Raw genomic sequence first — 20,623 nt, 5'->3', positions numbered from 1 at the left:
CTTCCCTCACACCTTCCTTTCAGCGTTATATAATAAAATAACATGAAAAAGAAACGGTGTTTATTGTCGGTTTTTCATTGTTTTATTTTATTTTTTGTGTTTTACCAAGAGTTTTTATTCTTTTGGAACCGAACGGATTTCCTTTCGGGGGGGGGGGAAATGCGTCGAAATTTGTTAAGGAAATGTTGAATGATATTTTAGAATCAAATAACTGCAAACATTATTGACTTTGCCCGTTTTTACGTTATCTAATAGCGAAATGAAACCATTCATTCTGAACCGCCGGAAGTTATGGCTATTCGACATGTGCACTTACATCGATTCAATTCAATATACATTCTTTATTTATTTATTTTCTCATATATATTTACATACTGTGGTACTGTTATTGTACTTGTTTACTCGTGAATGTCATCGCGAGGTGATTATAACACATATATTACCTTAATAATACAATTAAAACTACGTATACATCGGGTGGATGGTATAATTCCATCCACCCGATGTATACGTAGTTTTAATTGTATTATTTGCCGTTGCTTTGTACATGTCTTGAAAAGCTTCTGATCTGAAATAACACACATACATCAAATCTGTTGCCACGATCGCTGGAAACATAGTTTGATCACTCTACCGCTCCTATAAGAATCTCACTGTCGATGTAATCCTCTGCCTGTATAAGAGTCATTCATGTCCTAGGATTAAGTACTCTTGCTCCATCTGGGCAAGATCTGCTCGGCGCTCCCTATCTTGCCTTGATAGTCCAAAACCGGCTTCGAAAGCTAGTAGACGATGCCCTTTTCTCTTCCCTTCCAGCAGAAAAGACGGCGCGAGCCTGTCTCTTCTCTATCATTATTTTCATGGCAAGTGCTTATCCGAGCTCCACTCTATGCCCCCCTCGCCAAACTTTCACAAAAACACTCGACTATCTAAAACCACTGTCAACAATTTCTCCCCACTTTTTATCTGTGTCTAAATCTAAACGCAGATTCCATTAACAAAGCTTCTTTCCTAGAACTGCCCGCCTGTGGAACACTGTTCCACTGGCCTGCTTTCCGGCAGATTACAATACGGTAGCCTTCAAGTCCAATGTAAACAAGTTCTTGTTGAGCTATCCTTTTAAATAATCCAAATTCTACCCAATCTATACTGTTAACTATTACTGCACGACCATATTACCTTCATCAACCCTTATCCTCAAGTGATCTTCATGCCTTGATAAGTGGTGGCTTCCTTGTAAAAACAATCAGCTGTCTAACATCTATTCGTTAACAGATAATTATTTCCATTCTAAAATTACATAGATTGATATTATTCTTAAAAGTAAAACTACTATTATTATTAATATTGTGCATTGATTTATTTATATTTGTTTGCATGCTATCCGTGCAACAACGGCTAAGTTTAATGTTCTTCCGTTGATAATTTTAGATTGCTATTATTTCACATATCAATGATTATCTCCCTTCCTTCTATCGATTCGAGTACGGGAAAATTTTCAAACATTTTCTATGGCATATCCCATTGATAAATATTTCTTAATATTAGGGTTAGAGTTAGGGTCAAATAAATATGTCTGAATGTTCACTATTAGAGTATTCGATAATATTCCAGTTGATCTCTCCTCGTCTAATTTACACCTTACAACCAAAATTCCAGGAATTACGAGTCATGCGGTTTTGGTTGCAAGGTTGTGCGTAAACAATAGTGTTTTCAAAACCGGTCGCCTTGCCATGAGGTCACTTCAACTGTTTTTGTTTATACAAAGAGTTAAAAACGGACCAGAGACATTTAGATCCTCAGAAACAGACAAGAACGCCGATAGCGAGTGAAATTGCACATTTGCATAACTAGCGACACGATTCATCTGCAAATCCGGTGACACGGATTAATGGACTACCCTAACTTTTTGTTCACTTCAAGCCAAAGTTTTTACACCCTTCAGGTTTTTAACAAATACTTAAGATTTTTAACAAAAGTTTTTAATTACTAAAAATCAAATGTAGTATTTTAAAAAGAACCGGAATCGGTAATTGTATCGGAATCAGAAAGTTAGAACCGATTCGGACATTGTATCGGAACTGGGAATTTAGAACAGAATCGATAATTGCATTGGAATAAAGAAAAACTTGATACCGTACTTTGGGGTAATTGCGCCAAGTCCGGGGCAATTGCACCAAGTAGCTTTTCAGGTTATTTAATGCCGCATCCAGTGATTTTGAAGAAAATTTTTTAATAGAGTATATTTGTTGTTTTTTTTAAGTCGGTTTTTATTTAACCCATAGTTGGGACCCTAACAGGTACTACCAGTCTGGGTCAGAGTGAACTTGGGAGCAATGACAATTAAAGAGTGGCTCTACACTCCCCAGGGCCCGCAAGCTGGGGCCTCACCATCGGATATAATTTAAAGTCACATCCAGTGCTCTTTTGGCAACAACGCATATAAAGAGCACTTTTTTAATTGGCGCAAGTACCCCCGGAATGGCACAATTACCCCAAAGTACGGTATCGTCCCATCACTAGTAAAAGTTTATGTTCTTTCATTTGTTTTATTGTTTTTTTTTTTATTTTTTATTTTATTTTTTTTATGTAGACGAGTTCATCTAACAAAAACAACACTTGATCATCTCCACGGAGAATACGAAACAGAACCGGGACATGGATGTGAACGAAACTCTTACCTAAAACATCACAATATCGAAACCTTCTTTATCAAATCCAAACACCCAAGAAAGGTAAGTTGTAATCCGTTCTGAATTGCAATAATAATTATATCAAAGCATATGAAACTATAGCGTAATGGATAAAATACTTACTAAGATTCAGTTGTATGTGTATGTTGGATGTTCAATCTTCAGCATAGGTGGCACTCAAAATACGATTACTTCTACCCTGTCATGGCTGACACAATGAGAGCATGCTACCTTCATAGATTAAATAAATGATTCTGTTCAAAATTTCGTACAGATTTTCGAGTTCAACAAGATACACTTGAAGAAGGTCAGAGATTACATCGTTATGAAAATAGCACTCAAGATGAAAAAAGTAGTTTAAAGAATCGAAATAATACATTCACACATTCACATATATATATATATACATATACATATATATATATATAGGAGTGGACGTGTGTGTGTCTGTCTGTGCGTGTGTCTGTGTGTTTGTGCGTCTGTGTACATTTCCCTACGCAATAACTTTTTTTCTTAATTTTCAGTGTACAGACTCGAAATTTGATATACAGATTACTTTTAATCGGTTTGGGTCGACAATATGAGCTATCAATATATAAATCTATGTATGTATGTATATATGTTTGCATGTCTGCCTAAAACTTTCGACAGAGGCGACGGATTTTCACAAGATCAGTATCGTATGACGCTCACCCCTTCAGACGAAAAAATACCGAAAAATTTGGCTAAAGACATTAATTTCTTCACCCTCACCTGGGCACTTTTCTACAGAGGAGGTCGCTTTTTTCGTCGATATTTTCGAAAGTCATTCCCACTTTTCGATTGTCTAGCCTTTATTAAAACATACGTCACTTCCGGTTTGACGGTGGTCATAACAGCAAAGACGTAACGTTTTTTACCCGTTCTTTTCCTCCTTTACAGTACAGGTTCGAGCCTGCCTTCCTACTACCACTTTTTCTTTTGCTCAACTCAAAACTACAAACACCCGGGCAACGCCTGGCTGAAATGCTAGTCTATCCATATATCTATAAAAGTGAACTATCTTTGTGTCTGTATGTGTATCTGTCTGTCTGTCTGTGTGTCTGTGTACATTTTCCTTCGGAATAACTCTGTTAATTTTCAGTCTACAGACTCGAAATTTGATATACAGGGTACAGAGATTTGGGGAAATCTATGTGTTCGGTTTTCGGCTAAAAATTTGGCTGTTAAGGGGTGAAGGAAAACAACCAGCAACACAGATAGGAAATAGTCAGTATCGCCCACCTCTAGAAGAGGGGGAATTTCTTGGCTGTAATAGCCGTAGAGAAAAAAGGGAACAAAAAAAACTCGCTTTTCGCAGACACGTGGTTCGTCACAAAGAACAATCCAATCGACAGAACCACCTACACACAATCTGCCGGACACACCTCATTGCTTTCCAGCGTCCTGCCTTTATAGTGGCCGGGAATTGTCCATTTGCATAATCGCGTGAGAGTAGACCCGATTCTACGAGAATTGCATGAGGCCAACGCTAAAAAAAACCTATGGACGCCATCTTGGAACTCTCTTCCGCTCAGTCTGAAACACAACAGACGTATCCGAGGTAAGCTCTCTATTTCCGCTCATTTCGATTATTGCTAATCCTGCTACATTCCCCCCTTGATCTCATGATCACAAATAGGGCAGGGGGCAGTCGTTTTTGTCGGGTACTTCGAAGAACCGGAGACAACACTTCCTCCTTGCCATCTTCCTCCTTACAACCGTTATTGCCACCAGTCTGTTCCATAGGCGGTGTTTCACAATCAGGGCAGGGGGGCAGTATCCGTCTTTGTCGGGTACTCCTTCGTAAAGACAAGACAGGTGGTCCCTCTTCCGCCTCTTCGGTATGGGCATTATATGGCTCAAAACCCTCTCCGTCGTTCTGCATCATTTCAGAAGACATCGTACTGTCTTAGTCTTCCTCTTCCTCCGATCTAACAACATAATGGCGAGGGCGCAGATCTTTCACGTGACGAGGCACACCGTCCACCAAAATCGATTGAGGGCTGATTACTTTGGTCACCTCGCCCTTGCCGAACCTCGCGGTCTTGTGAACTTATAACGATCTCTCTATGGCAAACAGAGAATTTATTAGTAATAAAAGGTATGACTCTACTGATGAGTCTATAAAAGGAATATACAATTATTAACTTGGTGTTTGGTCCGCACAATCCGGACACACCCAATCTTCAACGGTGATTTGTTGGTCGACCCCGACACAACTAAAATGGTACCACTCATTGCACGAGTCGCAACACACCATAGGTGTTGTTCCGTCGTTGACGACTGAACATGTGGGGCAAAAGAAGGGGCATCCTTCTTCCGCAAATTCTGCTAATGCAGGTTCAGGATTATGTTTTATCTCTAAAGGATAAATATTTTTTAAGGAATGAATTTGGACACACCCGTCTTTCAGCACTGATGCCGAACGAACCTTGTTGTCCTTTCCGACCAATAATTTTACTATCTTACCCAACCCCCAGTAGGGCCGGGACTTATTAGGCGCTTTGATAAGAACAATTTCACCCTCTGATATTTTAGAGGTTTCATTTTCTGTAATGTGGGCGTCTACTTCTCTAATTGAGAGCAAGTAGTCATTATGCCAAATACGTTTGAATTTACTGACAAATTCATCCCTCATTTCAAGGGAATGTAAGAGCGAATTTCTATTTGAAGGTTCTGGACAAGGGTCCTCTGAACCGCTAAGATTGATAAGCAGGCGGGGATGATATCCTGTCTGCAAAAAATGGTTGGGAGTCAACGCACCAAGGCCTCTATCAGAAGCTGAAATAAATGTTAGTGGCCTATCATTTATGGCCTTTTGAACATCTGAAAGGGCGGTTAGGAACTCGAAATAACCGACCCTCCTCCTACCCAACAACTTGGAAAGACACTGTTTCGCAGTTTTAATTAATCTCTCCCATACTCCACCTTGCCATGCAGAGTACAGGGGAATTGTATAATGAACAATAGTAGTGGATTTGAAATATTCTCTAAATTCATCAGACACAAATATGTCTGATAATATAATACCCGACGCTATGAAAGATTTAGCATTGTCGGAATACATATGAGTTGGTACACCAAATAAGTTGGTGAACCTAACGAACGCTAACAAGAAGGATCTTGCGCTCATGTCCGGTACCAATTCCAAGTGTATGGCACGTAAACTCATGCAAGCAAACAGTAGGATGTACATCTTGACATCCTCATTGTTTTTGACAAAGAAATGTCCAGTAAAATCCACCCCTACACATTTGAAAGGCCGGACAAAATTTACTCTATCAGAAGGCAGTTGAGACCCAGAGGGTGCTTTGTACGGTAGAGAATTAATTCTCTTACATATAACACAGTCACGGAGAACCGACTTCACCGCCTGTCTCCCTTAGGGGATCCAAAAACCCGATAGCCTCACCTTGCTAAGGGTTGAATTTGCTCCCATATGACAACAATTCTGGTGAGCTTCAATAATGACCAATTTGGTCAGGTGGGTATTTTTTCCTAATAATATAGGAAATTTCACTTCATATGGAAAAACCTCGGAGTTCTGAATACGTCCTTGAGTCCGTATCAGTCCCTCCCTATCTAGGAATAACCCAAGGGCCGTAACTCTTAGTGGAGCAGCCCTATTAGAGGGTTGTTGCAAATAAGCAAGTTCTGTGGGAAAAGCTTCCCTTTGTAAATGAGAGAAGAGCAACAATTTAGCTCTCTTGACGGTGTCAGTCTTTCGGTGACGTAATTTATCACCGAATCTCACAACTTATTCTAAGACATTAATAGCCTTAGTTAATGAGGAAAAATCAGATATTTTAATTGGCAAGTGATTCTCGTTAGAAGCAGTTTCATCCGAGAACATACATGTTACCATCTTCCTGTTAACATTGTTAAGACAAGGCAAGGGGGACGTGGGCCAGCTGATTTCAACTTGATTAAGCCAGTCTGGTCCGCAGGTCCAAAATTTGAAAAATTGTTTGAACTTAGAGGCAGTAATACCTCTGGTTAAAAGATCAGCTGGATTATCCGACGAAGGAACATATCTAAATTTAAGTTTAATGTTTTCAATTAACTTATTAATGTCTGACACGCGATTTTTAATGAATATATTTTTTTTCGCAGCCTTCCCATTCAAAATCCATGACAGGGCTACTTGTGCGTCAGACACGACAAAAAAGGATTTGATATTGATAGGCGCTAGAGCACCCAAAACTTGTGGAATAACTTTAAACGCTAGAAATATAGCTAATAATTCCAAAACAGGTAGTGATTTTCCCTTGATGGGTGCCACTTTTGCCTTGGTGAATATCAAGAAACACTGAGCACCTTGTTTCGCATACACGGAAAACCCATAAGCGTGCTTAGAAGCATCGCTAAAGCAAATAATTTCAACAGGGGATTCCGCTAGGAGAGTACATCTAGGAAATTCAAAGTTCCCTATACAATTCAGCTCGTTGGCATGTGCTTGCCACGTGGCCTTAACTTCTTCAGGGATTTGTTGATCCCAAGACAACTCCTTTTTCCACAGTTGACTAATAATAATCTTCCCCTGCACGGTGACAGGAAGAAGTAAAGATAATGGATCATATAGACTTGAGACTTGAGATAATATTTTGCGTTTAGTATTGGCATTGTCATCTATTACAGATGGAGCGAGTTTAAGGGTATCCCTTTCAACAGAATATTGATACCCCAGCACCTTTTCAAAGTTGGGGGAAGAAGACGAGATAGTACCGTCTTCCATCATTTTATTTTGTATGCTCGTGCAATTGGAGTTGCAGGATTGGAGTTCAAACCCCGCTTCTCCGAGTCTGTCGCGAACTTTATTATACACATGGATTAGAGTATCTCGGTCACTATTAGTAGTAACTAAGTTGTCAACATAGAATTTATTGGAAATCGATTGTGAAGCCAAATCGGCTTCATATTTTTTGGCATGATGCTTAAGTATAAAGCTTAATATAAAAGGGCTGGCATTGAACCCAAATATAATAGTATTAAAACGGTAGGCGCACAATTTGCCATCTACCTTGAGGAAAAAAACAAAATCTATGTTTATCTTCAATAGATTTTAATCTGATCTGTAAAAAAGCTTTGCGCAAATCGTCCAAAAGCACATATTTTTCTTTTCGGAAAGCTAGTAGAATATCTAGCAACAATGCAGCCATGTTAACACCCGAATAAGCAGCGTGGTTAATCGAAATGCTACCTTTACGTTTCAACGAACAACTGAAAACAGGGCGGATTTTTGTAGTTATTCCCAGACCTTCTTTAATTACTGGCCGATGGGGAATCCATTTATAATTCTCATAAGTTCCATGGGGAACGGAGAAAGGTTCGATAATTCCGCAGTTTTCGTATTCTTCGAAGACCTGTATATAATCGTTATACAGTCCCTTTCCTTCCAAGGACTGGGCCACCCTATGCATTATTCGCAGTGAAGGCACATAATTGGACTCCACCTTGAGAAGCTTGGCATGCTCCTAAGGCAGCTCGACGTAATATTTTCCTTCCTTGAGAACTATAGCCTCTTCGAAGGCATTTATTTTTTCCTTATCAATTGAAGACAACTGGTTGGCATCCTCGATACCTATGGAGTCCAGAGAAAAAAACTTTTCTACTCCACGTTCAACAGCAGGACCGTCAAAAAAAGGTTGCAGCACATCCTCGTAAGATGCTACTGGCTTTAATACACTATCAATTAAATATGACTGACACATAGGGAGTGTTTTAATAACTTGATCGAAGGCTGGCAATTTTTCCACAGCCTTATCATTTTTGTTTAAAAAATTTGACCCCTCACCGAAGGGAATGATATAATTGGGGAGTTTCCAAGCGGAACCTCCCAAGCACTTAATTAAACTGAGATTATGGATTCTAGGAATAAGATCCAGGCCAATGATACCGAGAATGTTAGAACCGTTTAGTTCAGAATAACCAGGGCAAAACTTATACCCTTTTTCAGTTAAATTCGACGTAATCTCATCGAACCTGTTTACGTTAAATTTCAATTTCAAATTTTCAGCAAACAATGCAGAATGATAAAAAGGACGCTGATGTCCCAATTTAATAGACACTTCCAGCTCTGAAAGACGTAAGGACTCATTCCCCACGAGGGCATTGACGGACATTTGTACCGTCTCAGGATTTAGATTACGATTGTGAATCAACCGGTCCAGAATTGTTTTAGAGAAAAAGGATTTTTGGCTACCCGTATCTATCAGACAGAAAAAATAAACCGGGTGCCCTTTAACCTTCATAGATATCTTAATAACAGGACTAATACTCTTGTCCTGATCCGCCACGAAAGTACGTCCCACAAAGGACTTAGATTCTTTTGGACACATTAAGGAATAATGGTTTTTTAGACCACAATTATTGCAAGGGAAGGGGAACCCTTTAACCCCCCCCCTGCAACTGGACTCTGAGTGCTCACCGAGGCACCGGAGACATATTCTTAATTCTTTCGCTTGAATAATTTTAGATTCCGAATTTGGAAATTTAGAACAAACTTTTGTCAGGTGACCATCAACCTGACACAATTTACAAAATTTATTTTCGCCATTTTTGACGAAAGACTTAGAGTTATTATTACTCTGAAAGGACTTGATTTGTTTTGGCTCCGAATTCTTCGCCACGAGGGTTCCAGCATTCAACGAACTCGACATGTTTGGCGGGAATTTTTCCCGCCTTGACGCATTCAAAGGCGACGCCATTATTATGTCTATAACGTCAAACGTATACGTTAAAATAGACTTTAAGGAAGGAAACCGTTCACAGGATTTATTCATTATTTCTCTGCGAACACTGTTCGGAAATTTAGCGAACAGAATATGAGCTATTAATCTTCCTGAGGTGGATTTATCTGTAAGAAAATCCGTGCCAAAGGAATTATCCATTTCCGTCAGTTCAAGTTTGACTCGCTGGACGAGGATTCTGATATCCCTCAAAGACGCAAAATGGTCTGGTTTTAGAATAATGTCATCGAATATTTTGTTCATAATTGCTGAAGGATTTAAATATTTTTCCTTCAGACACTCCAAATCTTCTTCGTAATTCTCGGGAATCACATCAAAACTAGAAATAATATTAAACGCCTCTCCTGATAATTTGGATTTTAGCAATAATAATTTATCTGCACTTTTCATGTTCGCAGTACAGAATTCAAATTTCCTTAGGAACCCACGGAATTCAAACTTATTAGGAGTTGGATCCCCACTAAAGGGGGGGCACTCCAACTCCATTCTCATGGGAACAATATCCCTTGATTTCTCAATCTCCGGCTGGAGCTCAGCCAATCTATCGTGGACCCCCGCTTTAAACATTTCGAAATCTCGACATATATTTAGTCTTTCCTCATCTGGGGACTTGAAAATTAACTGATCTAATAAATCGTCTATTTCAGACAATCGTTTCTCGATGTCGGAAGAAAATTTATTTATACAACGCCCACCTCCTCTCTCGTTTATCCAATCCAAAGAAGCCGTTATACGAAACTTTTTAGCTTCTATTCGACCAACAAGATTTGAAATTGCCATGTTCGAAGGACACAACACGAGAAAAAAAAAATGGCCGTTCCCACATGAGGAAATAAAATCAAAGGGCGCGAAAAGGATTCTCCGACGAGAAGCACTACTATCTGAAGGGGGTTACGCCTACAAAATTCGAAACTCTCAATGAACAAGGAATTTAAACCCATAAGAACAGTTCAGACTGACATTCCACAACACATTTCAACAATGAATCAATTATAAATTCAAGAATCAATATATAATTTTTTTTCATGCATTATTTAAACGATTACAATTATCGTAAAATATTTGAAAGGTATTTTTTTTACGAATTAAAACTGCAGTTTACAATTTACATGAAATAATATTTATTTTTCAATGAATAAGTTCTTTTATGGGTCATTACAATTTAATATAAAAATGAATATTCAATATATTATTATTTCTTTTTTTTTCGTTAAAGCACATGGTCTTTTAAGGACCATTACAAATTAATATAAAAATGAATATTAAATATATTATTTTTAAAGGCGACACAATGAAAGGAAAAAAATCCAAAATAATGTGGGGGGGATCGAAATCTTATGCAATAAAACGTTATTACTCATAAGAAAAAAAAATTTGAGGGGGGAAGGAAAATCTTTTGCAATAAAAACGGTGTAAGAAATTCTCTTACTCGTTTTTGCCTATGGCAGAATGAAAGAGACACAGAAAAGCAACAAAGGCTCACCTTAAATCCAAGAATAATTTTATTTACAAAAGGGTAAAAAAGGAGTCCATATTGCAAAAGAGTGCCCTCTTTAGCTTCTGCCAAATGGCGGGTAGTTCTTGCCTTGAAAGGTGAAGGTAGTTTTCTTCTTGTTGAAGATGCTGGTAGACTCGGCCGCTCGTAGAATTGGTTGAGGGTTCTCGAAATCTTTCCAGACTGTCGATACGAACAATGCACTTTGCGATCGATGTTCATAAAATAATATGCCCTCTTGCGAGCAATGGTAATGAAGTAATTAATCCGTAGAACATTTTAGCCTCCGGCTAGGATCCGCATTTAAATGAGCAGAGAAATAAATGGGGTAGAACTATGCCTTAGTTCATTAGGCATAGAGCGAGATTACGCGCGTCTGCTTTGCTCGACGTCAAGTTGAAATCTGTTCTTTGAAACACAAAATTCCCGCCACTTCTGAATCGTCCGCAGCAACTGGGCAACGCAATACCATTGGTCGAAATAATCGCGTGATTGTAAATCACGCGGTTATCGCCCTTGCATTCTGAAATTTCTAACACTAATAAGCATTCCGCTTGCTGCTTTGGTGCGTACTCGCGCCTTTCCAGTTAGCGTGTCTGAGACCCAATGGTATACGCAGACAGAATCTGCCTTTATGTCTAGCACCTTGCTCTGCCACTGAAGAGCCAAGTTGATGCCTTTCAATACGGCGCCCAGTTCGGCTAAGTTGATATGTTGAGAGTCATCTTCAGGTCGCAGCCAACATGCACCTTCTAACACAGTTTCACGCATCTCCAACGTTGCACCAACTGCTAGAGAACTAGCATCGACCCATACATTCGGCTCTTTCCCGTCCACACACCAATTTCCCCGGGCCGGATCGTTCTATTGCACGGATTCTAAGGTTTCAAACATCATACAATGCAGTACGGCGTCCCTTGCTTCATCATCCCAGCCCTTCGTTACCGAACTTAATCTCCCTCTGAGTATTCCACAAGCAACACACCGGAAAGTGCTCGACAAGTCGACCACACAGGGAAAACATTGTTCATCGCGTAACAATGCTGGGAGATTCTGGAATTGCATTTCATAGCTTCCACCGCAGTTCACTGCATTCCATCTTGACCGCCAATCCCAGCACCCGATTCTACAAGAATTGCATGAGGTCAACGCTAATAAAAACCCATGGACGCCATTTTGGAACTCTCTTCCGCTCAGCCTGAAACACAACAGACGTATCCGAGGTAAGCTCTCTATTTCCGCTCATTTCGGTTATTGCTAATTCTGCTACAAGGGGTCAAAGTTCAACGATTTAACTTTTGAGAACTCTACCAAACTCCTCCGACCATTTGGGGGCTAAACACTTGAAATTTTAGATATAGGTTCCTTGGACATGGATCTAACTTAATAACTGGATTTGAGCCCAAAACAATAAATTTAAAGGGGTCTTAATAGGGGTCAAAGTTTAAAAAATTGACCTTTTTTTTTTTTTTTTGCTCAACACCCGGCAACGCCAGGCACCCATGCTAGTATATCTATAAAAGTGAACGTGTCTGTGTGTCTGTGTGCCTGTCTATCTGTCTGTCTGTCTGTCTGTGTACATTTCCCTACGCAATAACTCTGTCAATTTTTAGTCTACAGATTCAAAATTTGATATACAGGGTACTGAGATATGGGAAAGTCTTCGTGATCGGTTTTCGGCCAGAGATTTGGCTATTAAGGGGTCAATGTTCAAAGATTTGACCTTTGAGCACTCTACCAAACTCCTCCAACAATTTTGGGTATAAACAATTGAAATTTTAGATATATGTTCCTTGGACATGGATCTAACTTAATAACTCGATTTGAGCCCAAAACAATAAATGTTAAGGGGTCATAATAGGAGTCAAAGTTAAAAAAAAAAACTTGACCTCTACGGTCTCTACCAAATTACTTGAACAATTTCTGGTCTAAACATTTGAAATTTTACATATAGTATATTAAGAGATAGGGTAAGCTTTTTAATCGATTTGGGTCGAAAAATTGAGCTACCAATATATAAACGTATGTATGTATATATGTTTGCATATCTGCCTAAACCTTTTGACAGAGGCGACGGGTTTTAACAAGATCAGTATCGTTTTGACGTTCGACCTTTCAGACGACAAATACCGAAAAATTGGCTCTAAAGATTAATTTCTTCACCCTCAACTTGGTACTTTTCTACAGGGAGGGTCGTTTTTTTCTGCTGATATTTTCGAAAGTCGTCCCCTCTTTTCGATTGTCTAGCCTTACTTTTTACCTACGTCACTTCCGGTTTGGCGGTGGTCGTAACAGCTAAGACGTCACGTTTTTATCCGTTTTTTCTCCTCTGCGGTACGGGTTCGAGCCTGCCTTCCTACTACCACTTTTTTTTTTTGCTCAATACACACCTCCAAACACCTGAGCAACTCCAGGCATCCACGCTAGTATATATATATATATATATATATATATATATATATATATATATATATATATATATATATATATATATATATAACAACATGACATGCTTTTTTAAATCGTTTGATTTTATGGTAAACCTGGCAAGTTGTTATGTTGAAATTATTGGAAGCCTTAAATTGTCCAAATGGTATTAACTTCATTTTTTTTTTTTCACCATTATCGATTTAATTCTAAAAATTTCATTCGATAGAGAAGCTGCTGTGTTAAAGCCAATGAATTAAACGAAACTGAAATGCAGTTTATTATAGAAAAAACATGAGGGTTCTTGAAATATTACGTGATGCATCAAAATGGATTAATTAAAAGAGAACGTTAAACAATTTAATTATAAATGCAAAAGAAAGAAGGCCTCCCTTTATTAAAAAGGGGAGAATTTTTGAAGAGTAAAAATGAATATTTTCGAAAAAATAAGATTCAAAAATTAAAAAGGAAGGGGGGTAACAAAAATGTAAAATATTAAAATTTAAGAAGGGAAGAAAGTATCAAAATAAAAGGATAATTTAGTCATAGCAAAAAGAAACAATTAAAAAATTAAATATAGAACAGAATATGCATCATTAAAAATGATATGAAATTTAGTAATAAAGTCGTTGACCATAGTTGAGGACAAACCAAAGACCCTCTGTTAATTCTCTAATAAACTGCGGTGTAAGTGCAGGGTCCACTTCTTTTTTATTCAGAGGTCACTGCTTATCAAAGCCCAACGGCCATTCGAGGGTAATTAGTGTAGCATAGACTGTGAGATAACTGCGTACTGATCAGTAATGGTGGAACTGTTTAGAATTTTATCATTTAAGAGGATGGATTAACAATAACTTATAGACATTAGACTTAAAACGAGAACCTTATAGTCACCTGGGAAGTAGCCGTGCGGTATTGTGTTCTGCAGACGGACAATTCTAGAAAAAAAAAAGCTTTACACAGGATAGAACAATAAAATTGTCTTCCTAAAGAAAACAATACTACATGTTTATTTTGAAACTTTTATTGAATAAATCAGTTTAGATAACTTGATTATGTAGTAGAGCTGATATCTATTCAATGTAGCCGCCTTCAACCTCAATTACAGTCTCGATACGAGTCCGGAACTGGGAGCATGCCTTTTTCACAAGCAATGACGGGAGCTCAGTAAATACTCGGCAGATGGCGGCGGCCAACCTGGCTTTGGTGTTGTTGGGGGTTATGTTTGTGATGTTGTCGACGTATGACAAAACGAAGTAGTCCAGCGGGTTTAGATCGGGTGAGGAGAGGGGGGCAGTGAAAGAAGGATACAAAGTCGTAGCATTCCTTTTGAAACTAAGCCTGAGTCTCTTTGGACATGTTGGCCGGCACCGAGTCCTGCTGCCACACCTAGTGTCTGCGAGCGGCCACTGGATTTACCAGGGGATCACCACACTCTTCCACACATACAGGTACACTGTGGTGTTGACTTTAAAACCGACTTCGAAGATGTGCGGTGGCATGATGTGGCCCTCACTTGAAACCACACCAAAGATAATAACCGTGTTCGGAAACTGTTTTCATCATACTGGGCATGCTTAAGGGTGCTGGTAATGGTCCTGTTGTCCATACTTGGATCGGTAGAGAGCATGAGTTGTACAGCGGTGCATCTCCGATCTCGCTCGTTGAACATTGTGTCACTTTAAGACATGATAGAAGGCTCTTTTTTTTTTTTTTTTTTTTTTTTTTTTTTTATTACATATTCACCCCAAACAAGGCACATTGCCACTTTAATGTAGGGGGCTACTATCAAGGGAAACATCTACTGGGGTACTATGTAGGGATTAGGGCAGCGAGATGTTGGTTCACGTTGCACTTGAACTTATGCATGTCAGTACAGTTGGGGAAGCAGTGACCTGGAATGGAATTCCAAAGTCTAGCAGTTCTGGGGAAGAAACTACTGGAGTAGAAGGATCTTTTACATCTAGGGATCTCTACAGTGTGGGGGTGGGATTGTGTAGCTTGTCGGGTCTGTCGAGGGTGTTCACGTCGAGGGGGCACAAGTGCTTGCAGTTCTTCAGAGCATTCACCATTATAATACTTGTAGAACAGGCAGAGGGATGCAACGTTTCGACGATGGGACAGAGGCTGAAGTTTTGATGCCAGTTTGGGGCCTATCAGATTTGCGACTCTCTTTTGAACCCTGTCAAGGAGCGAGAGACTAGTAGCCGATGCACCGGCCCAAATGTGACAGCAATACTCCATACATGGGCGAATAGTGGCCTTATAGAGGTACATGATACTTTCGGGTGTTAGAAGTTTTCTAGCACGGTAGAGAGAGCCCACCTTCCTCGCAGCGGCCCTGGCAATGCCCTCGATGTAATTGTTCCAGCTCATGTTTCCTGTGAACGTTAGGCCAAGGAGCTTGAAAGACGTACTCTCAGCTAAAGAGTTGTTGGTCATTGCTATAGGTGGTAGAGAAGGTTTCTTGTAATTATTGAATGAAACCAGTTTTGTCTTGGTGGCATTGAACGTTACCATCCATTTTTGTCCCCATTCCACTACTGATTTGAGGTCATCCTCTAGTGTTTCTGCCATTACTTTAGATATATGTTCATTTGTTTTCCTGTCGTGCCTGCTATAGAGTGTGGTGTCATCAGCATATATACCCATCTCAGAGGCAGTTTTGTCGGGGAGGTCATTTATGAATATCAGGAACAGCAGAGGACCAAGGATAGATCCCTGGGGCACTCCCGCATTTATATTATATTGTTTAGACGTACGACCGTCGAGGACAACCTGGATTTTTCTCTTATCTAAGAAGGATTTAATTATGTTAAGTATTCTACCAGTGATACCGTAAGATCTAATCTTCCTGAGGAGACCCTCATGCCATACCCTGTCAAAAGCCTTAGATATATCTAGAGCTACCGCTCTGCCCTCTCCCGCTTTGTCCAGTGAATGGTATATGCGTTCAGAGATTACAGTGAGGATGTCTGCCGTGGAACGGGCTAGTCTAAATCCATATTGATGGTCGGTCAGAAGTTTAGCATCTGTAAGGTGCTGGACTAGAGCATGGTTAATTAAGGTCTCAAATATTTTGGCAAAAAGTGGGAGGAGGCTAATAGGGCGATAATTTAATGGGTCAGTTCTTTTGCCAGAATTCTTGAATACTGGTACAACAGAAGCAGTTTTCCAACAGCTCGGAAAGCAAGATTCATTGAGGCATTTGTTGTAGAGTTTGGAGAGAACTGGAGCTACTTCGGCTGAGCACTTTTTTAATAGCACAGCTGGGATGAGGTCGGGTCCACATGCTTTGGAAGTGTCAAGGTTTTTTATGATAGCATGCACCTGAGCAGGGGTGATTTCCAGATCGTCTAGCGTGGCGTCTGTCCGCATAGGAAAGTCAGGTAGGGGGTGGTTTAGAGGGTCCAGTGTAGAGTTGGAGGCAAACCGACTGGCAAGCATGTTAGCCTTCTCGATTGCTGAGCAAAGAACCTCGTGATTGTTGGTTAGTGGGGGAATCGTTGATTGCCCATTATTTACTACACTGTTGTAGATTTTCCAGAAGTCACGAGTTCCTAATTTTTGTGCTTCGATGCGTTTTTTAGTGGTTTCCGTAAATTCCCTCTTAGCTGTCGCTATTTCTTTCTTAACGTTACTTCTAGCTTCTATGTACTTTTGTCTGTTTGAACTGGACTTATGTCGGTTAAACCTGCGGAATGCATGCTGCCTTTGAGCAATGGCAGTTGCGCAAGTCGAAGTAAACCATTGGGGAGAGTGGGGCTTGCTATAGAATTTCCGCATGGGAACATGCGCTTCGATTGCAGTTTTGAACCATTCAGTGGTCTCAGTTGCACACTGTTCAGCAGGAAGAGAAAAAATATTTCCCCATGGGGCATCTCTGATAAGATCTCTGATAGCTTCCCAGTCAGCCTTTTTATAATATCTCGTTGTTTTGAGCACTGGCTCTTCAGTTTTGGGTCTGGAGTTTAGGGCGATTTCAACCATTATTACCGCATGATCAGCGTTCCCAAGTGGGCTGTCGGCTTTCGTTACACAATCATCAGGAACTGTGGTCAAAAACAGATCTAATAGTGATGCGTGTTGCTCTTCCTGATCAGGGAAGCGGGTTGGGAAAGTAACAATTTGCGATAGGGAGTGAGATACAGAGAAGCTATGAGTTGCGCTGCCTGCTGCATCTGTATAAGTAGAGAATCCAAGCCAATTTTTGTGATGGACATTAAAGTCACCAAATACATGTACTTGGGCGCTAGTGTCGAAGGAGAGTGCTGTGTCTATGCTGTCAGATACTTTGTTTATTATGGTGCAGTCTTGGGTCGAGGGAGAGCGGTAGAGAAAGTAAAAGTAGCTCTTGGAATTTGTACACAAGAAAGTAAAAGTCGCTCTTGGAATTTGTACACAACTAGCCAGCTAGTATGTGGTCAACAACAACAACAAAAAAAAGAAAAACATTTTTCATCAAACGGAAATGGAATCATATAGGGCGACAATTTTATTGTTTTAGGCGCTGATAGAGAGTAAAATAAATTATTGACAGTTGTTGTAACCAGACGAGTATTTGTTGCAAATATTTTGCAGGGAGCAAGGGCACAGAGTAAAGTTCAGTCGAGCACTACGATGAAAATAACGATAGAGCAGAGATAGTCTCGCAAAGTCTTTGCTATAAAAAAAAATAGGAATTAGAGAGGCGAAAACGCTCTCACCCACTAGATTTTGTAGACGAGAAAGAGATCTCTGGGCAGCTTCTACCTAGATATGGCGTCAGCACTCCATCTGACGACATATTTGACTCTAGTATATGTAGAGAATTGCATCGGGAGTGAAATGCTTTCTTCCTTTTACCTTCATCTTTGAATAGTGAGAGTATAGAAAAGAAATATTAAAAACAATGAAGCGAAGATTGAACACCGGTTTAATTAGTGAACGCACTAACCATTATTTGAAATATCTAAGTTAATCGTAAGTTTAATAAAATGAATATATTAGAACAAATTTAATTCTTCATATTTTTATATTCATTAGTTGTACAATCAAAGCCGCATGAAATTGCTTAGTTTTATTTTGGTACAGGTCAAAGTTCAAATTAATTTTTTAAAATAATACAGAAAAATCACATAAGTTGGTTAGATAGCTTTCTATATAGAATATTAATGTTTACGATTGTAACGATTGTAATAAACTATCGTAACCATTACAAGACTGATTTTGATCTCTCAGTAGTTCTAATTGGGTTATTTCTTTTATTTATGGCGGATCAAGACGAAACATCCTCGCTTCCTTATAACATTTGATTTTCTTATTTAACATAAGCTACTTGATCAATTTAGGTGATTTTTGGAATATGACATTTTTGTTGCGGGCCGTATACGTGCATTATAAAGATTTTTCTTTAATTCTGTTTTTGTAATGAGGTTTAACTCTGAACTTGCACCTTCATTTTATTAATTTTATTTTAGTAGAAATGATATACTACACTAAAACCAGATGAGTGTTTCTTTTTTTTTCCTTGTAACCATAGCCCAGCAAATCAAAACGTGACTATTAAAAGATTGTCGTTGTTCATATCAGGACATCTAGAGACGGGAAACTAAAAGTGTTTTCTTTTCTTTTTTTTTTTTTTTTTTTTTTGTTTTTTCAATCACTCATACATTGACTTCATTACCTAGGAACATACAGGGCCAACGTTCATAGCCACAAAATTACGGTAAATCTTAACATTAATGAAGCTAAACGGTTTATACGGAAGATTTTAGAGTTATCAATAACAGAAAGTCACGATCTCATACACAAAGCAAACTGACTGACGTTTTTCCATTTCTCCAGACAGTACTCAACCTTTTTTTTTATTTCTTCAAGGGGCCACAATAATTATATATATATATATAGAGAGAGAGAGAGACAGACAGACAGACAGACAGACAGACAGAGACAGAGACAGAGAGAGATTCTTTTCTCAAAGTTTTTCAGGATTCTTCCTAGTGTTCCTACTATTATAGGTACTATTTTGATTTTTTTTTCTTCCATATCCCTTCCAGCTCTCTGGCTAGTATTTGCTTCGTTTCTCCTTTTCTTTTATATTTATCCTGTCGTTAGCTGGGACAGCAAAGTGTACGATTTGGCAGGACTTTTATCGGAATTCTTTGAGAGAAGTAAATTGTATATTTATTTATTTATTTATTTATTTATTTATTTATTTGCAAACGGTTATCTCCATCTTTATAGTTTTTATTTCACGATGTTTCGGACAACAGTTGAGAGATTCAGCATTCCTATACCATCGCGGTTAACTACCTGACGAAGGCAAGAGGAATAGTTGGCCGAAACGTCGTGAAACCACAACTATAAAGATGAGGATAACAGTCGCAAATAAATAAATAACTATTATTGTTGTTGTTATAATATTATTAGAAATATTGTTTTTGCATTAGTTTGGATAATTTAAGGGACTCCTCCCCTCTAGAATTAACACTTAATTTCATTACGACATTTATTTATATCCGATGGCTCTTGTAAAAAAAGACGTTGTCTCTTTTATGTCTGCTACTTGTATTTCGTTGCATGTTCATCTTCCAGGGATCGTTTCTAAGTATATGTTGAGATGTTTTTATTTAGATCAGTTTCTCCTGGCACATTCAGTATAATGTTTATATTTTTCAGAAATCATATCGTCTTTAGATTATGCCTGTCTTAATTTAAATGTGAAGTTAAATATTAATGAGAAATTTATATTATTTTATGTTTTTATTACTGAATTTTTTCGTAATATCTTCCATAACAAAACTGAAATTAAACTTTCAATAATTCATTTTTCATTAATCGTTTAAGTGAAAATAGTCCGAGAAAATACCTGTCGCTATATCTTCTTCATAAGCTAAAGAATGGATTTTGTGTCTGTCATCTGAAATGTTATCAAGGCAAGGCAAGATAAGTTACTCCTCTATAATTAAACGCTGTAAAAATTGGTACAAACCTGTTTGTACAACCTGTAGGGTCCCATGCAAACAAAAGGAATAAAAAAAAAAGAAATAAAATGTCCGCCTTTAAATGCTTGCGATATTGTCACGTAATATGCAAATGAGATGCTTCCAGTTTGGATTAAAAAGCCTGGTTTTTTGTGATTGGGTTGATTTGGGATTTAGATGTTAGAGTAGCAAATTTTGTTAGCAGTGCGTCGTGTTTTGAGTTGAAAATATTGACAGCAGTGTGATGCTTTTTGGAACTGAGTTTTTTTTTTT

General features: G+C 38.7%; 1 protein-coding gene across 1 annotated transcript in view; it reads left to right on the top strand.

Annotated features, from left to right (window-relative positions):
• The window catches only part of LOC145247222 (uncharacterized), a 341,528-nt gene that overhangs the window by 237,111 nt on the left and 83,794 nt on the right, over nucleotides 1-20,623 (top strand). Inside the window, exon 6 of the mRNA XM_080108849.1 lies at nucleotides 2,594-2,735. Coding sequence (XP_079964975.1) covers nucleotides 2,594-2,735 — 142 coding nt within the window. The remainder of the gene's footprint in view (nucleotides 1-2,593; nucleotides 2,736-20,623) is intronic.

Source organism: Euprymna scolopes, chromosome 25 (assembly GCF_053919585.1).
Source record: "Euprymna scolopes isolate OS-2025 chromosome 25, ASM5391958v1, whole genome shotgun sequence".
NCBI lineage: Eukaryota > Metazoa > Mollusca > Cephalopoda > Sepiida > Sepiolidae > Euprymna > Euprymna scolopes.
Note: the sequence above shows the minus strand (reverse complement) of the source record. Positions and strands in the feature narration are given on the sequence as shown.